This window comes from Fusarium phalaenopsidis (assembly GCF_050370095.1).
Source record: "Fusarium phalaenopsidis strain FUZ10S chromosome Unknown contig_32284, whole genome shotgun sequence".
Classification (NCBI taxonomy): Eukaryota; Fungi; Ascomycota; class Sordariomycetes; order Hypocreales; family Nectriaceae; genus Fusarium; species Fusarium phalaenopsidis.
The window spans coordinates 1,153,230-1,171,678 of NW_028145414.1; the positions used below are offsets into that span (position 1 = coordinate 1,153,230).

At 46.1% G+C, this 18,449-nt stretch overlaps 3 protein-coding genes across 3 annotated transcripts; all 3 read left to right on the top strand.

The window, feature by feature from the left end:
- Positions 1-1,100: 1,100 nt before the first annotated feature.
- Positions 1,101-1,829, top strand: LRP88_02251 (uncharacterized protein; the record flags this gene model as incomplete). The annotated part of the gene is made up of 1 exon (XM_083238918.1): positions 1,101-1,829. One exon carries the CDS (start codon positions 1,101-1,103, stop codon positions 1,827-1,829), a length of 729 nt encoding a protein of 242 aa, XP_083105513.1.
- An 834-nt stretch (positions 1,830-2,663) lies between these two features.
- On the top strand, positions 2,664-3,402 carry LRP88_02252 (uncharacterized protein; the record flags this gene model as incomplete). The annotated part of the gene is made up of 2 exons (XM_083238919.1): positions 2,664-2,804; positions 2,857-3,402. The coding sequence occupies 2 exons, from the start codon at positions 2,664-2,666 to the stop codon at positions 3,400-3,402; spliced, it is 687 nt and encodes a 228-aa protein (XP_083105514.1).
- Positions 3,403-3,443: 41 nt separating this feature from the next.
- On the top strand, positions 3,444-10,321 carry LRP88_02253 (uncharacterized protein; the record flags this gene model as incomplete). Its single annotated transcript, XM_083238920.1, has 4 exons — positions 3,444-3,629; positions 3,694-3,817; positions 3,878-8,879; positions 8,941-10,321. The coding sequence occupies 4 exons, from the start codon at positions 3,444-3,446 to the stop codon at positions 10,319-10,321; spliced, it is 6,693 nt and encodes a 2,230-aa protein (XP_083105515.1).
- Between the last annotated feature and the right edge of the window lie 8,128 nt (positions 10,322-18,449).

An 18,449-nucleotide genomic window follows, 5' to 3' on the forward strand; every position in this document is an offset into this window, starting at 1 on the left:
AACTGTGATGCTCTCCCTCCATTTTCTGTGTGAAAGAGTGACTTAAATTCCTTATACTCAAGGTCAAGTCTGTGAAGTTTCCAGATAGTCTCCAAAGGCGCAAGGCTGAGGATGAGATCGCGGTTCTTCTACAAGCCCTCCATTGTTTTCTCATCAGCAGGAAACCACTTTAATACTTCTGAAATATGGGTTGAGTGGTATCTGTAAGAGGTTTCTACCCACTGTGACACTTCCATATTGGAGTCGAAGTCATGAACATGATGATTGATGACAGAAAGGAAGACTCGGCTCCTCTGAGCAGGCCAGAGCGTTTCTCCTTTATATCAAGTAGAGACAATAGGTCTTGATGCGACATCTTTAGAGGCTAGAAGTGTAATTACGGCAGTGCTTGTACTATGAAGGTATTTGTTACACCGGAAACGAAGAACGAGACTGAAATTTGCGACAGGGATCGCAAGTTATACGTGCACCACCAGCGGTGGAGGAAGTCCACAGTCCACAGCGCTAAATGGAAGACCTAGAATCCTTTGAATTAGCATCAAGCGACCTGGGTTATTTGCATTGAATCAACGGCCCTGGTTGCGCTGAAACGATGGCATGCGTTGCGCTTACGAGTGGTGTCGTCGGTGAGCGTGGCATACCCACCCACTGCTAGATCACTACCTGGGGCACTGGCAGAATCAATGAGGGCGCGTTAAGAGCTTATTGCGCTTCTGGTTGACGAAGGAAGATGCCACCCGTAATTGCTGTAGACCCTTGCGAAAGGCCCAACGACACTACTATCGCCGTCAAAAATAGACTTTACTATGAGCCTCGTTATTAGCTTCTCCTTTGCACCGCCGGAGACCGCAGGACCTGACAATAGCCGTGGCCGGTGTCAGTGGCTGTGCGCTGCTGAAATGTGGCACCAAGCTGCGATAAAATAACAACAATGTAGCGCCGAGAACGTCTCGCGTCACCAGCAGCGTGCACGTCTTGCTCCTACATCGACACATTGCGGACCCTGAGAGCACCACAACGCGACGAAATCGATTCAGACCTCGATGAAGGGCTTATGGTACTAGAGAGTTACCGCCAGGGGTATCTGGAATACCGTCGCGATGAACTCGTCACCCACCTCGGCCGAAAAATCCCCCCTTCACCAGGAACTTCCCAACCAACACTTTGCTATATATCTTACCCAGGGCCTCGAAGAAGTGGTCAAAGAACGAGACGAAGCGACTCCCGAACCCAAATTCGGGGACGACGAGCTTGAGGAGAACCATGAGTATTCCTGCGAGCAATTACACAAGCATTTCCGTCCCCAGCAACTTGAACGATATCGATCGCGCGTCGACGAGCCTGACTACTGGGAGCGTGAAGCTAGACACTACAAGGATGCAGTGATTGAAAAGCTTTGCAGCACGGCTCTCGAACAGTCCACACGAGGTGCTGCCACTCCCACAACAGCAGAGGGTTGGCAGGACATGATTGGCTTTTACCACGACATCCTACGAAATCTCGGCTCGTCTACCCAAGAGATAACCCGTCTTCAACTCTCCATTGACTCACAAGACTACTGGAAGACTGAAGAAGAGTTGCTTGAACCTCTGTCCAAGCTACAAGAATACCAATTGATGGAACGATGGAAGGACGAAGCGGAACGAAAGAAACGCCGATTGAACAAGAGAGCACCAGCACCCCGCCCGATCAAGCTCGACACCACACAATCTTTACCGAATGATCCAGTATCGGCTCGAACGAGGTCTAGGAGCAGAGTCACAACGCAGGCCGGTGTGTCGAAACGCAAGTTGCGGAGCAGTAGGAGACCCGGCGCTAAACCGTCATGACAGAAAGCGGCGCGTCAGCATCACTTCTAATTGGCCATATCCCCGCTCGTCTTTTTGTGAACTTGGGCGAACTCGAGCTGAAGCTTTCAACTGGCGTCATATTTAGATGGACGATTTCCTCCCGTCTTGCACCATTGAAATCCTGCTGTCGCCATGGACGGAACCCAGACTCCCGATCTCGCAAACGTCGTCTTGTTTCTTGGGTACTTTACTGGCGTCGACGACATTATCTCCCTCTGAGAAAACAAGAGATACCACTTCATCCCCCCCAAAAATGGCACGCGCTGGAAAGGAGAGAAGCCCAAAGAAGAATGTATTGGCGACATACTCTACCTGACATTTGGAGAGCATCTCTTCTCCCCGGAAGGCTGGGTGATGGGCTCATCCCCAGACTCTGACGTCTGTGACGTCCAGCTTGCCAAGGACAACCAGACGGGCATCAGTAGACGGCATTTTCGCATTGACACGGACCCAAAAACTCGCCTACCCAGGCTCACCGTCTTATCCGCCACGAGCACTATCCGCCTCGTATATGACGGTCGTCAAGTCTCTCTTGTGCGAGGAAAGTCGATAGAAATATCCCGCATGGTCACCTTTGATCTTGGGGCTGTTAGCTTCCGAGCATGGCGCCCACAGCTGACGGCTGCTGAAGAAAGAAGATACAATAAAAAGGCACTGAACTGGAGCAAGGAAGTCGTTGCTGCTGTACCAAGGTATTTTCCTCCACTAAACAGCCAGCCTGAGACCGTCACCTCAAACATCCGTTATGGGAAAAACAACACCGTGTATGTGAATGAGGGAGGCGTCGAAGCCAGAGGTATGACTGCTTCTGTGATGCGTGTCAAAGAACGGAAATCGGGTTCAGTCTTTGGTGCCAAGGAACCGTACTTTAAGGCCAGTGATGATTTCGGCAAGGTGAGAAGCCGCTGGGAGGACTTGAGGAGGGAGTTTGACAATGTTGTCAAACTAGACCATGTGAGCAACCTGCCCAGGTTGAGTCACTCAAGTCTGATCCTGTTGTCCCCAGCCACACATTGTCAAGGCTGTTGAGCTGGTCATGGCTGAAGATGACAAGAATCCCCCATGGCTCATCATGGAGTACATTCCCCAGAGCCTATCACCAAAGGAGCTTGACCAAAAGTCTATTCCTATCGTCTTGACCCATGTCAGTAGTGCATTGACCTACATACACGCCAATCGCATCACACATCGTGATGTTAAGCCAGACAACATTCTGATTCAGGGCTCTGGATCGTTGGTTGCCAAACTGGCTGACATTCTTTACAGTACCGTCATCCGCAGCGCGTGTTCCAGCTCCATGATCGCGCTCCACGACGCATGCACTGCTATCATCGCCGGAGAGTGCGAAGGCGCTATTGTTGGAGGCTGCAATCTCATCCTTTCCCCGCGCATGACAGCCACCATGCAGGAGCTGGGCGTTGCCTCGCCGAGCGGCTACTGCCACACGTTTGACGCCGACGCCGACGGCTATGCCCGTGGCGAGGCAGTCTCGGCTGTCTATATCAAGAAGCTGAGCGATGCCATCCGCGACGGCGACCCGTCCGGTCCGTGATCCGGTCTACATGCTTCAACTCCGGTGGACGGGCTGCAACGATGTCGGCGCCCGTGGCCGCCGCTCATGAGGCCCTGATGCGCCGCTCCCACGAGCTGGCTGGTATCACCGACTTTTCTAGGACGGCCATGGTGGAGTGCCACGGAACTGGCACACCTGTCGGCGATCCTATTGAGGTTCAGGCCATCACGAATGTCTTTGGCGATCATGGGATCTACATTGGATCGGTGAGTTTCTGGGACCGTTTTCCTCATCAACCTGAGTTTCCAGAGTACTGATGATTCATTGCAGGTGAAAACCAATCTTGGACACGGCGGGGGTGCCTCAGCGATGTCCAGTCTCATCAAAATGACGCTGGCCCTCGAGCACAAGATCATCCCAGCCAATCTCAACTTCAAGACCCCGAATCCCAGCAGTACGTCTTGGATGATCTAGCACTCCTGCTAAATTGAACATTGACTAATTTATTCGATAGTCCCATTCAAGTCACGCAAGCTCACAGTGCCGCTCGAGTCTACCCCGTGGCCCAAAGACCGCGACGAAGTCGTTGGCATCAATAGCTTTGGTGTCGGTGGATCCAATGCCCATGCTGTTCTTGCCTCGGCGGACTCTTTCGGCGCCGGTATGGCCCAGGAATCCGCAGCCGAGAAGACCACAGTCTCTTGGAAGCCCGCTCTGCTCCTGTTCTCAGCAAAGCATGCGGACGCACTCAAGAAGATCATTGAGAACCAGCAGGCATACCACGTCGCTCACCCGAACCGACTCACCAACGTGGCCTACTCACTCGCCATGAAGCGCGATGCCTTCGACCATCGCGCCTTTTCCGTTGCCGATGGCGTGGACGACTGGAGCGCCAAGTTCTCAACCCGGACTTCCGCCCCTCGTGAGCCGCCGAAGCTTGTCTTTGTTTTCAGCGGCCAGGGTGCCCAGTGGGCTCAGATGGGCAAGGAACTCGTCCAACTCTACCCGAGCTTCGGGGAGAGCATCAAAGAGCTGGACGGATACCTATCCGCGCTCGGAGATGACGGGCCGACTTGGTCGCTGATGGAGGAACTTGTGCGTGGCAAGAAGACCAGCCGTCTGTCCCAGGCAGAGTTCGCGCAGCCGTGCACCACGGCACTGCAGATCGCCCTGGTGGACCTGCTGCGCCAGAGTGGCCTCACGCCGGACGCTGTCGTCGGCCATTCAAGCGGTGAGATCGCCGGCGCGTATGCCAGCGGCGCGTTGACCGCCCGCGAGGCCATCCTCGCTGCCTACTACCGTGGCAAGGCGATGCCGTGGGTGGAGAAGGCACTTGTGGCTGAAGGTACCCAAGGCGGCATGGCTGCTATTGGCCTGGGGTCAGAGCAGGTAATGCCATACCTCACCAAGGGTGTCGTGGTCGGCTGTGAGAACAGCCCTGACAGCACCACGCTCACCGGTGACAAGAGCGCACTCGACATTGTCATGAGCCGGATCAACGAGGCACACCCGAGCGTCCTTGTCCGCGAGCTGAAGGTCGATCGCGCCTATCATTCTCACCACATGCGCATCGGCGCGCCGCACTACCTGGCTTCTCTCAAGGCTCAGGGCATCGAGCCCCAGCCGCCCTCAGTCCCTTTCCACTCCAGTGTCACGGGCGAAGTCATCAGCAACGCTGAGGATCTTGGACCCCAGTACTGGATTGACAACCTTGTTTCTCGCGTCCGCTTCTCTACGGCTGTCAACAGCGTCCTCTCGTCATCCAAGTCGCCCAAGACGTTCGTCGAAGTCGGCCCGCACTCGACACTTGCCGGTCCTATCCGGCAGATTCTCCAAGCCGCGAGTGCGCAGGCCGACTACGTCAACGTCATGAAGCGTGGCGAAGACGGTAGCAGGGCTTACCTCCAGGCCATGGGCGAGTTGTGGAGCCTCCACGTGCCGCTCGATCTTTCCGCCATCGTTGACAAGGGTGACTTCCTCACGGACCTTCCCCTGTACCCGTGGCACTACGAGGAGTCACTCTGGGCTGAGAGCCGTCTCTCAAAGGACTACCGGTCTCGGAAGTTCCGCCACCATGAGCTGCTCGGCTCCCGCATCATCGAGAGCACCGACCACAGCCCGGCCTGGCGCAACATCCTGCGCCTAGAGAGCGTGCCATGGATCAGGGACCACGAGGTCTTTGGCGACGTTGTCCTTCCGGGTGTCGGCTACATCGCCATGGCAGGCGAGGCGATTCGCCAGCTGACGGGCGCGGACGACTTTTCGGTCCAACGCGTCCATATCAAGGTGGCTTTGGCATTGGAGCACGACTCTAAGATTGAGGTCGTGACGCAGCTTGAAAGGGTGGCACTCACAAATTCGCTTGACAGCCCGTGGTACAACTTCACCATCTCCAGCTTCCGGAAAGCCGCGGATGGTGGTGCCGGGTCATGGATCAAGCACATCTTCGGTCAGGTTCGTGGTGGCTCCGACTTCCAGCCAGGCGCGGCGCCAGACGTGTCACCGCTGCAGAGGGCCGTCTCTGAAAAGGGATGGTACCGCAAGTTCCGCGCTTCGGGTTTGGACTACGGTCCGCGCTTCCAAAGCCTCGCCAACATCACGGCCGATCCGTCGACGTCAGAGATTGTGGCAAACATCACCAACGACGTTCGTGATGCCGAGTCGTACTATCCGATTCATCCCGGCGCCCTGAACTGCATGGCCCAGGCTCTCGTGCTTGCCTTGTGCGGCGGCCTGACGAGGAATCTCGGCTCCATGGCTGTGCCCACTTACATTGACGAGCTCTACTGCCGACCGTCTGCCATCAAAGACATGTCCATTCGCGTGAAGGCTACCGAGCGCAGGAGGAATGCCTACACCGGTGACCTGACAGCCGTCTGTGACGGACAGATTGCCATTCAAGCCAAGGGCTTCCGCTTGACCGTGGTGGACAACACCACTGAGGCCGATGCTTCAAGCAATCTCGGCGCCAGATTCCGCCACGGCGCCGTCCACCTCGAATGGAAGCCTGACATCAACTTCGCCAATGTCGACATGCTGTTCTCTCCCGATCTGCCGCCCGACCAAGACTTCCACTTGCTTGACCAGTACCTTGCGCTGACCTCCATCGAGGTGGCCGAGCGTACGCGAAACATGAAACCCGCTCAGGATTTCATGGCGCTCTTCCAGAAATGGACGGCAAACTTCGCCGCGGAGACGCAACTCGAGGCCCTGTTCGATGCTTCAGAGAAGGACATCCTTCGCAACGACAGCGCTTACCGCAACAAGGTGATGGACAAGACATATGTCCAGCTCATGGACTGTCAAACACGCGCGGCTGCTGAAGCGATTGGTCGAATTGTCAAGGACATCGAGGGCCTCATGAACGGCACCACCGACGGTCTCGACATCCTGATGGACAACAAGCTGCTGCACGACGTTTACGACGGCATGCAGCTCACAGAGATGGGCAGCTTCTTTGACCTTGTCGCGCACAAGAAGCCCAACCTGCGAGTGCTCGAGATCGGCGCCGGCACGGGCGGCACCACGGCCAAGGTTCTGCCACTTCTGCAGTCTGCCTATGGCGAGCGCATGTATCTCTCCTACACCTACACCGACATCTCGCCGGGATTTTTCCCACCCGCGCAAGAGCGTTTCCGGGAGTTCCCGGGCCTCGAGTACCGCGTGCTGGACATCTCGCAGGACCCGGCCGGGCAGGGTTTCGAGAACGACCTGGAGAGCTATGATCTTATCATTGCCACGAACGTCCTCCACGCCACAGAGCGTATCCTCGACACGCTGAAGAACGTCCGCAAGCTTTGCCATCCTCGTGGGCGGCTCTTCCTGCAAGAGCTGTCTCCCGTCAGCAAGTGGCCCAACATGATCATGGGCGTCTTGCCGGGATGGTGGCTCGGCGCCGAGGATGGCCGCCCAGATGAGCCGTACATGGACGAACAGCGGTGGGACAAGGAGCTCACGAGTGCTGGGTTCTGCGGCGCTGAGACTGTCTTCTTCGATGGTCGTCTGTGCCTCAACATCGTCACGACGCCCAAAGAGATGGATGCGAAGCGACCGAGAGTAACGCTGCTTACCCCTGGCCAGGTCAGCGAGTCGTCTGAGCCGAAGGTACGTGCCGTGTCCGAGCAGCTACAGGGTGCCGGCTATCCCGTCGTCGTTCATCCTTTCGGACAAGCGGTTCTTGATCTTGGGATGGACGAGGACGTTGTCGCCCTGCTTGACGTCGACAAGCCCTTCTTCCATGACCTGAGCGAGTCAGACCTTCACGGCTTCCAGGCTTTCCTCGCTCATGCCAAGGGGCGCCGATGTGGCCTCCTCTGGGTCACGGGTGCCAGCCAGGCCGGCTGCACCGACCCTCGCTACGCGCCCGTCATTGGCGTGGCCAGAGTCCTGCGTCTCGAGCTCGGTATGGACTTTGCCACTCTCGAGATGGGTGGTCAGACGGAGGACAGCTCCCTCAAGATCGATGCACCGACTGTGGCGCGTGTGATGGGCGAGTTCCGCCGCCGCGATAGGAACGCCATGGAGTCGGATATCGACACGACTTGCGAGGCCGAGTGGGTACACTCAGCAGGAACCACTCTTGCGGGACGCTACCATTATCTCGACATGGACGCCGAGCTCAAGAAGCCCGCGCCCAGCAGCGGCACTGAGACAGCCGTTTCTGCTCCGGAGCAAAAGACATACCTCAAGCTCGACACTTGGCGGCCAGGTCTGCTCGACGCTTTGTACTGGAAACGCCTGCCCGTCGAGGAGCTTGCTCCCGATGAGGTGCGTGTCGAGGTCCGCGCCGTTGGCCTCAACTTCAAGGACGTCCTGGTCGCCATCGGCATCATCGCCGAGCCAGTCAAGATCGCCCGCGGCATGGGCTACGACTGCAGTGGTGTCGTCACAGCAGTTGGCCGCGACGTCACCAAGCACCGCATCGGAGACCGCGTTGCCGTCTGCGAGAGCGGCACGTTCTCCACATCGCTCAATGTCTTGGAGCAGCTCTGTGCGACATTGCCAGACGACATGTCGTTTGAAGAGGGCGCCACCATGCCTCTCGTCTACGCCACGGCGTCGTACTGCTTGCTAGACGCAGCTCAGCTAGCCAAGGGCATGACGGTCCTGATTCATGCGGCCGCTGGCGGTGTCGGTCTCGCTGCGATTCAGCTGTGTAATATGGTGGGCTGCGAGGTCTACTGCACGGTCGGCAGCGACGAGAAGGTGCAGTACCTCATGGAGCACTGCGGCATTCCGCGTGATCACATCTTCAACTCGCGTGACACGAGCTTCTTGCCTGGTCTGATGGCCATGACGGACAATCGCGGTGTCGATGTGGTTCTCAACTCGCTGTCGGGTGAGCTGCTGCATGCTTCGTGGAAGTGTGTTGCTGAAGGTGGCGCCTTTGTCGAGATCGGTCGTCGTGACTTTATCGGGCAGGCCAAGCTTGCCATGGAGCCGTTTGAGACTAACAGGTCCTTCATCGGCTTTGACTTGGGTGCCATGAGGAACCAGCGACCAGATACCATTGCTAGGTGAGTTAGAAGAGAGATATTCCTAGTCTTAACATGTCAGGCTGCTAACACAATATCACAGGCTCATGGACCGCATGATGAAGCAAGCCAAGGAGGGCCGTATCAAGCCCATTCTGCCCATGAAGATCTTTGACGCAGCTCAGATCTCTGACCCCTTCCGGCTGATGCAGAAGGCGCAGCAGATCGGCAAGATGGTCATCTCCATGCCCGCCAGCGCCGACACCGAGCTGTCATCCGAGGCCACACACAAGCCCTTCCGCGCGCGCTCTGATGCCGCCTACCTCCTCACAGGAGGTCTGGGTGGTCTCGGCAAATCCATCAGCACCCGGCTTGCCGAGCGCGGCGCTCGCCACTTTGTCTTCCTCTCCCGCTCCGCTGAGAAGCCCGAACACGATGCCTTCTTCAAGGAGATGGAGTCCCTGGACTGCACAAGCACCAGAGTGTCAGGCGACGTCGTCAACTACGACGACGTCGTGCGGGCCGTCAAGGCCGCGGGCAGACCGATCGCCGGTGCGCTCCATGCGCCCTTGGTCCTGCAGGATAACAGCTTCCTGGACATGTCTTTCGACGAGTGGAACGCGCCTTTCCGCCCCAAGGTCGAGGGCGCATGGAACCTGCACAAGGCGCTCCTCTCCGAGAAGCTAGAATTCTTCTTCCTCTTCAGCTCCTTCGGCTGCATGTTCGGACAGTGGGGCCAGTCCAACTACTCCGCCTCCAACGCCTTCATCGACGCCTTCGTCGGCTACCGCCACTCGCTCGGCCTGCCCGCCTCCACCGTCAACATCGGCGTCATGGGCGACGTCGGCTGGGTCGCCGACAACCCGGAGGCGCTCGAGAAGCTCCAGGCTGCGGCATCCCACGTCTCCCAGGAGAGCGACTTCCTCGACTGCGCCGAGCTTATGTTCATGCGCCCCGGCCCCACGCCGCAGACGGATCCTGCGCACTTCGTCCAGCACTCGCAGGTCGGCTTCGGCCTGCGCACGACGCTGCCGATCCTGGCGCCGAACAACCGCGTCGTCTTCCGCAAGGACCCCCGCATGCTGGTCTACCGCAACCTCGAGGCTGATGCGGGCTGGTCGGCGGCGGCGACGACGGGGGCGGCGGGCGCGGACCCGGCGGACGAGGAGCTGACGAGGTTCTTGCAGGCTGCGTCTGTGAACATGGCTGTGCTGCGCGGAGAGGAGGCGACGCGCTTCATTGCGCAGAATGTGGGCCGGACGCTGTTTGGCTTCATGCTGAGGTCTGAGGATGATTTTGATGTGCTTACGCCGATGGCGGATCTGGGTATTGACAGCTTGGTCAGTATTGAGTTAAGGAACTGGATTACTAAGAGGCTTGTTGTGGAGGTGAATGTGCTGGAGATTACAAGGGCAGGCAGCCTGTTGGAGTTGGGTGGTTTGTTACAGACGAGGATGGTGGAGAGGTATCAGGCTAGGAGGTAGATCAGGGATTGGTTTATGCCCGAGGAACGTCAGTTCCGAAGGATCCATTTCCGCGCCCTCTTCCGGCGGCTAATAGGCAGACAGGTACCTATCCCTCTAAAATTAGACGGGCCCGTCCCTATTACTATATTCGGCATCGGCTCCTCTATTATTAGACCTTCCATCGCATTATATATAACTTCTTAGGTAATACCCTTTAGTAATTATTAAAATATAGTTATACTTTTCCCCTAGTAGAATTAAATTTTATTATACCTAATAGGTTTAAGAAGTACTATAGCCGAACTATAATATAACTTTTTTCTTACTCCCTGGCCGAATATAAGGCGTCTTATTTATTAATATCTTCTTATGCTATATCCTAAAGCTTACCTATGCCTCTTCTATTAGTAATTAATCGCCTATTTTCCGTCTCATAGGCTACCTAGGCTTTAATACGATCTATCTCTGCCTTATCCTAGTCTAGGTAAGCTATTATCTCTTCTTTAATCTACTCTCTTAAGCCTATCGAGGTAATATAGTATTTCCCTATCTACTTATAATTAAGATACTACTTAAAGCTTTCTTTAGAATATCTTAAGAGCAGTCCTATTGCCTTTTAGTATTATTAATTCCCTATAAACTTCTTACGCCCTTAGGCTTTATACTAAGTATCTCTAGACGCAATATATCTTTAGTGAATTACCTATAGGTTATTATACCTAAGAGGCAGAGATAAAACTATATTTTGAAAAAATAGAGGCGGTAGTTACCTATAGGGAAAGATTATATATAATAGAGATAGAGGCTCTATAGGTAGCTAAAAGAATAGTTCCGCAGATAGTTCGATAGTAGTAGCTTCTTAAATAGCTAGCTCCGATTCGATAGCTAATTATAGTAAGTGCTCCAAAGCCGCATTATACTTAAACTCTTCCGGGGTAATAACCGACTACTATTATATCCGCTTGAATATTATTATTAAAGGGAGAGGTAGCTACTTTAATACGAGGTCTAATATCTACCGTAAATATTATAGTTAAGCTATTAATAGCTTCAAAAAAGTAATTAGTAATACTCTTAGTTCTAAATATCTTAATAGATAATCTTTTAAAGTTCTTATATAACCTAGTATATAATATTTACTATATAAAGGAGGCATTCTCATAGCTCTAACGTTTTCGATAACTTTAAAATTACTAAGTTCTCTTCGAATGCTTAATAGTAATAAAGATAAACTAGCTATAACTAGATCGATGCGCCGACGAGGTTCTAGGAGTAGTTATAGAGAATCTTTATGATATAGGTATTAATACGGGTAGAAGTCTTTGAGCTATAGAGTCTAGTCCTAAGCCAATAAATACTCTAATTTATAAACGCAAGGCAAGCCCTAAGACTATATAAAAGACCCTATATAGGTCAGCGAGGGGAAAAGGTCTTTACTAAATAGTAGCTTCTGCTATTAGTTGACCTTCCGTAAAGCTTCATAAGATACCCAACCCCTTATAGCACTATACAAGACCCTAGAGGGTTTAATAGGCGTCTAAATATATTATTTAGCTTAATTAGACTTTAACTCGGCAAGTTAATTAAGTAATATATATTTAATTAACCTCTAAGCTTTAAATAGATCTAGTATTAATACTTGTAGATAATTCTTAAGTAGCTAATAGATGCCTTTAACCTATAAAGTAATAATATTATTAAAGTAAAGATATTAATTAACCTAAGCTTTTACTAACTTCTCTTTATATTAATTAAGCTAATTTATCTTAATATATCTTACTTCTTCACTATAGTTAGGAAGATACTTCTACTTAAGCTTTAATATATATTTATAGAATATCTCTATGTTTAATGACTTAATAATTAAATGCTAGTAGCTATAAAACTCTTTCTAGGCTTTAATTCCCTAGTTACCCCCTTAGAATTAGCGTATAAACCGGGGTTAATAAGAATAAAGAATTACTTTATTAGCATACTAAAGGCATAGAAGCGGATTAGATGCCAGAAAGTATATAGCGTTAGCATTTATATAGGCTATATAGCGATCTATTAAGACGACTAAAGGATACCTAATCTTATGATTTTCACATAGTAATCTAAACTAATCTAAAGCCTAATAATAATCCTATTCGTATTCGCCACTTAGGAAAGCAAATATAATATAAAAAGATCATTAATAGGAGTTAACCCCGATTAAATCAAAGAGCGATATTCTATATTTATTTACTTTATAAGTATACTCTAATATAAAGATATCTAGGTAGGATTAAAGGTAGGCTACGGAATCAGGGTAAGTAAATATAATAGCTTTAACTTAACTATCCGGACTAGTTTAGAACTAGCTCTAGTATCCTTCTTTAAATAATTAATTAGTAAATATATTAATACTATTTTATCCTTAGCAAACTTCTCGTCTAGTATCTGCGATATAATTATACATATCTTACTATATTGCAATTATATCTATATTTTAATATATATATATTCTAATTTCTTTTAGAGTAATACTAGTATTTATAAGGCTTGCCAATTAGGATAGGTTTTCTTTAAAGAGTATTTAAAGTATTAGGTAGGCAATCATAGCTTAACTTAATTCATAGTTATACTATGAGAACCGGTTATTAGAACAATGCTATAGAACCCAGCGACTCTTATCTTAAGACTTTTTCCCTAATACTAAGAATTCGCAACTAATTATTTAAGTTATTATTTTCCGCCTACGCTCTCTTAAAATAATAAGATAATTACAGCGACGATCACACATATACGTAATTATTTACCTACTAATTTTCTTTTTAATTAACCTTCTAGTTATAAATATATAGCCCCTTATCGCTACCTAATCATTAATCACTTAGAATAAGGCATCCTATAATTCATATTCGCCCTTAGGTGGGAGGTAATTATCGGCGAATAAAGTAAGTAATTATCTTTATATTAAATCTATAAAAGTATAATTTTAATAAGCTCCTAATTTAAGGCGCCTAAAGCCTCATAAGTTTTAGATATTTCTAGTTAAATTTATAGATATATAAACTAGGTATAAGTCAAGTTATATACATTAAATACGAGGAAATAGAAGGTCTAATAACGGAGGAGCCAATGCCGAATATAATAATAAGGACGGGCCCGTCTAATTTTAGAGGGACGGGTACCTATCCGCCTATTAGCCGCCTTTAGGGAGGGGAGGGGGCGCACGGACACCTAAACCCAGGTTTAGGTAGGTCGGGCGTAGAAAAATAGCAAGTTTACTAGTAGGGTTTTAAAATATTTGGGAGCTCGTAGTATAGATAGCCCAAAGACGCATCACTTTTAACCCTAACCGGGACCTGTTCGGGGTGTTTTTTGACTGTAATGCTAAAGTGGGTGCCCTATATGCTAATAATCTACCGGCTAAAGAGATAGCTACCCCCGACGGTTCCCACCTGATTTTCTATTCTAAGGTATTTATACTTACGCACATATATAACATATCTCGCCTCGGAGATCTATCAGTAGAAAAGTTCAAGGCAATAGCTTAATCCCAATAGAGATCTAAGTATCTATTAGATACGGCACGGGAAGTATACGCTATAACCCTATCTGCTATCTTAAAGATACGGGAGGCTATTATAGAGGTATTCTATAAGCACTGGGAGGTATTAGACGAAGATTATATTAAGGAGTTTCTACTAGAAATGCCTTACCTAACCCCAGATATTATAACGTATATAAATAAGCCCCCGCCATCGCTAGGGTTTAGTGCCAATAGGTAGTATCACAGCTATGACATAGGCTAGGCGGGGAAGCCTAGTAGAATTATAATAACTAAGTAGTTAGACCGAGGGGACCAAGTCTCGCTCCCTTTAGCCTAGGGACTAAACCTAAGATAGCTTAGTCTTACCCTAGACCGAGTATAAATAATATTAGTCCTAGAACTAACTTTTAAGTAACATACTTAATAAGCATATAGATTAAACAAGTATATAGATTAAAAATCTTAACCTCTAAGATATAAGATATAAATCATAATAAAAATATAATAAACTATTTAATTAATTAAAACTACTTACTATATTCTTCCCTAGATATCTTAATTACTACTTAATATATTCTTATATTATAACTAGGCTTACCGTATATACTATAGCGCTAAACCCCTAGTCGCGCCGACCTTCCTTAACCACTACTTCTCAATAATTTAGCCACTACCTACATACTAATATCCATCTAATTAATTACTTGCCTTCCTTTATCTAGAGTTATCTTCCCTCTTTTTTATAGGTAGGTCCTTTTTGCCCTCTGCCGCTAGCTTAATATCTTATTTACCTATTAAAGGTCTTAGATCTTAGCCCTTATTAATGCTATCTCATATATAACCGCCTTTATTCCCTTAGAAAGAGACTTTAATACTTCTAGAATTAATTTAGGAGAGCTACTTTTATGCCTTCTAATTCTTCTTTTAAGGTATTTAAACTAAGATTAGGCCTTAAGGATAGTCTTTAGGGTCTTTAAGACCTAAGGGTTAAAGGGGCTAGCCTCCTCCTCGGTAGGCATTAGAGTCCATAGCTATATATTAAGCTTTAAGACCACACTTTCTAGGTCAAAAGAAACAAGCCTAGCCCCTTTAAAGGCTACCTTAATATTTTTCTTTATTATAATAGCTTAAAATGCAGCGTAGAAGGCTAGGAAGAATTTAGTCTTTAAAATATAGGTTATAGAGTATCTAATTAAATACTTTATTTCTCGACTATAAGCCTTCTTAAGTAGCCCAAAGTAACTAATATTAAGGGGCTAGAGTAGATAAGATAAATAAGGCGGCATATAAAGCGTAATAATATTATTCTCCTCGCAATATATCTCAAAGTCGGCCAAGTAGTAACTTTCGTAGCCATCAAGGATTAAAAGATAATAGGGACTAGTTAATCGGTTAGTTATATGCTAATTAAAGTGCTTTAGCCACTTAAGACCTATCTCGTTATTAGTCCAGCTATTTTAAGACGTCGCAATAGCCTAATCGCCCGGGAGGTTGCTTTCTTAGTATTAATTAGCGAGGTGATATTAGCCCGTAACTATGATAAACGGCTAGATAGCCCGGCCTTCCGCATTGATCGCCTAAATAACTATAACCCATTCCCGGTCTCTAGGCTATACTAATTTCGGTCTTCCACGCCTTTCTACGCCTATAACAACTATCCCGCTCTAAATCAGGCCTATTATAAAGCTAATCTCATTAAAGTTATAAATATCTTCTAATTAGATGCCATACTTCGCGATTATATTCTCTATAAGCCTAAACTAATCGCGAATAATAGCTAGATCTTCGCATTTGGCTCTCTAATAGTTATATTTATAAAAAAAACACGTCTTAAGCTCTTAGTATCGCTTAAAGAAGTTAGAAGCCCAGCGCTTACCGATGGGTAGCGCATCGCGGTCGGCAAGCAATCAATTAGCCATTTCTTCAATACCACGCAGTCACGGGGGAAATCCTCGCGAATCTAGGTCGAGAATAAACTAAATACTAATCTATTCCTCTAGATCAGATAGTTTCCGTGACTTTGGTATAGTATCGCGTAGAGAAAGAATGCCCTACTGCCAGCGCCATAGCATCATAGGACCAACTTTATAGATCTTTGCGGCGCATCGGAGAGATAATTTTAGGTTATTTTAAAGGGCTTGAAGAGCAAGAAGGATATTAGCTTCTTTATTTGACTATGACATACTAGGTGGTTAGGAATCAATTGATTAAATAGAGATAATGTAGGTTAAGGGATTTTTATTTTACTCGCTTGTCTATTTCACTCGCTTATTATATATGTTACTGATTTTAATATATAATTATATAATCACGGAGGGTTATTATACTGATTTCTATAGTAATTCTATAGCTAATTAGCTAAAAAGGTTCCTTATAATTTCTAATATGTATTTTTTAATTTCTAATTAACTATTAATTTCTAATTTACTTCTTTTAATTTAGAATTTATTTTTTTAATATAAAAAGACTTTAAAGACTTATATTTTGATTCTTTTTATTATTATTATTATTATTATTATTATTATTATTATTATTATTATTATTATTATTATTATTATTATTATTATTATTATTATTATTATTATTATTATTATTATTATTATTATTATTATTATTATTATTATTATTATTATTATTATTATTATTATTATTATTATTATTATTATTATTATTATTATTATTATTATTATTATTATTATTATTATTATTATTATTACAATACTATATTATCTAATATATTAAATAACCTACTTTTTCAATAGCATCTTCGAGCTATCTCGGGTCTAAAGACTAAAGTTAGTCTCAATTATCAAATTCTAATGCGATTCAATCCAATTTTTTAACCTCTTTTTACCTTCATCCACGAGATAAAGAAAATAACCCTTATTTTCATCTTCCTTCCCCTGAAAAGGCTAAAATTTATATTATTAAATATAGTCTTTTCACTTAGTTACTTTTACCTATAGATAAAAGTAAACCAAGGGAAATAATTATTAAATATACTATATAAGGGTCTTTTTTTTTTATTATAATTAGGGTTATTTATTAATTTCGTTATTTTAGGTATATAAAAAAAAAGACTATAAAAATAGCTAGCTTTTAAACCTCTAATTTTACATAGCATTATAAGCAAAAGCACCCTATTATTGCTTATAGCTATAAAAGCAAAAAAACTCAAAAAAAAGTAAGTTATTAAATTTACCCTATACCTTTTTATATACTAATTTTATTTATAATAGAAAACGAGCTAGAAAGTAGCCCTATTTCAAGGCAAGATTTTTTTAATCTAACTATTAGAGAAAAACGGTTAAAGCCTATTTTTTCTCAGTAAACCTGCCTAGAGAAGGTTTTACACTTCGTGCTTAAAAATAACCTCTCTTTTTAGGTTATTAATAATAAATCATTCTAAGAGTTATTATACTATTATAATAAGTATTTTTTCCTTTTTTCTAATTTTATTTAATAAGCTAATTAATAATCTATAGTAATTCACCTATTATTAATAGGTGGAATTTTAAAAGCTTTTTAGAGGATACCTTTAAAATTGCTTTATTCCGGCTTAATTCGCAATTAGAAGATAATATTCAAAGCCTAGGGACTTTTTCCCTTATTTTTAATATTTAGTCTTCTAATAGGCAGAATTCCTTCCTAGGCATTATTTTAGCCTATATTTTCTTTGATTTTATATATGAATATAAGGTTATTAGTAAGTAAAATAACCCTAATATAGCTTTATATAATTACTAATAATAAATAGGCTTTAATAAGCTAAAAGAGGCTTATACGGGGTTATATATCTATAACTAATTTAAAGAAGCCTTAAAGGATTTTCCAGCTATTACTTTATATAATATTTTTAGGTAAGCATAGTTTTTTTAATATCTACTAAGAGTAACTATTATTATTTAAATATAAAACTATTTAACATATATAATAAGCAAGTATACTAGACAAGTAAGTGCAGTAAAAATCTCTACCTTAAAGATAGAAATCACTATAAAAACACCATAAACCATTAGATTAATTAAAACTACTCACTATACTCTTCCCCAGATATCTCAATTACTACCTAATAGGTCCTTGCATTATAACCGGGCTTGCCGCAGACACCACAATGCCGAACTCCCGGTCGCGCCGACCTCCCTTAACCACCACTCCGCGACGATTCGGCCACTACCTACGCATCAATATCCATCTAATCAATTACTTGCCTTCCTTCCTCTACTATTATTACCCCTCTTTTCTATAATCGGGTTCTTTTTGCCCTCCGGCGCCGGCTTAGTATCTTATTTACCTCTCGAAGGTCTTTATTCTCAGCGGTCAATAAGGCAACCCGATGCATAACTACCTTTATCCCCTTTGCAAAAGACTATAGAGCTTCTAAAATTAACTCTAGGGAGCTACTCTAATGCCTTCTAATTCGTCTTTCGAGGTATTCAGACTAAGATCCAGCCTCAAGCACGGTCTTTGGGGTCCTTGAGGCCCAAGGGGTTAATAGTTTAGCTGCCTCCTTAACCGGCGTTAGCGTATATAGCTACATATTAAGCTTTAAGATCACATTTTCCGCATTAAGAGAAATAAGCCTAGCTCCTCTAAAAGCCCCCTTAATATTTCATTCCGTCATAGTGG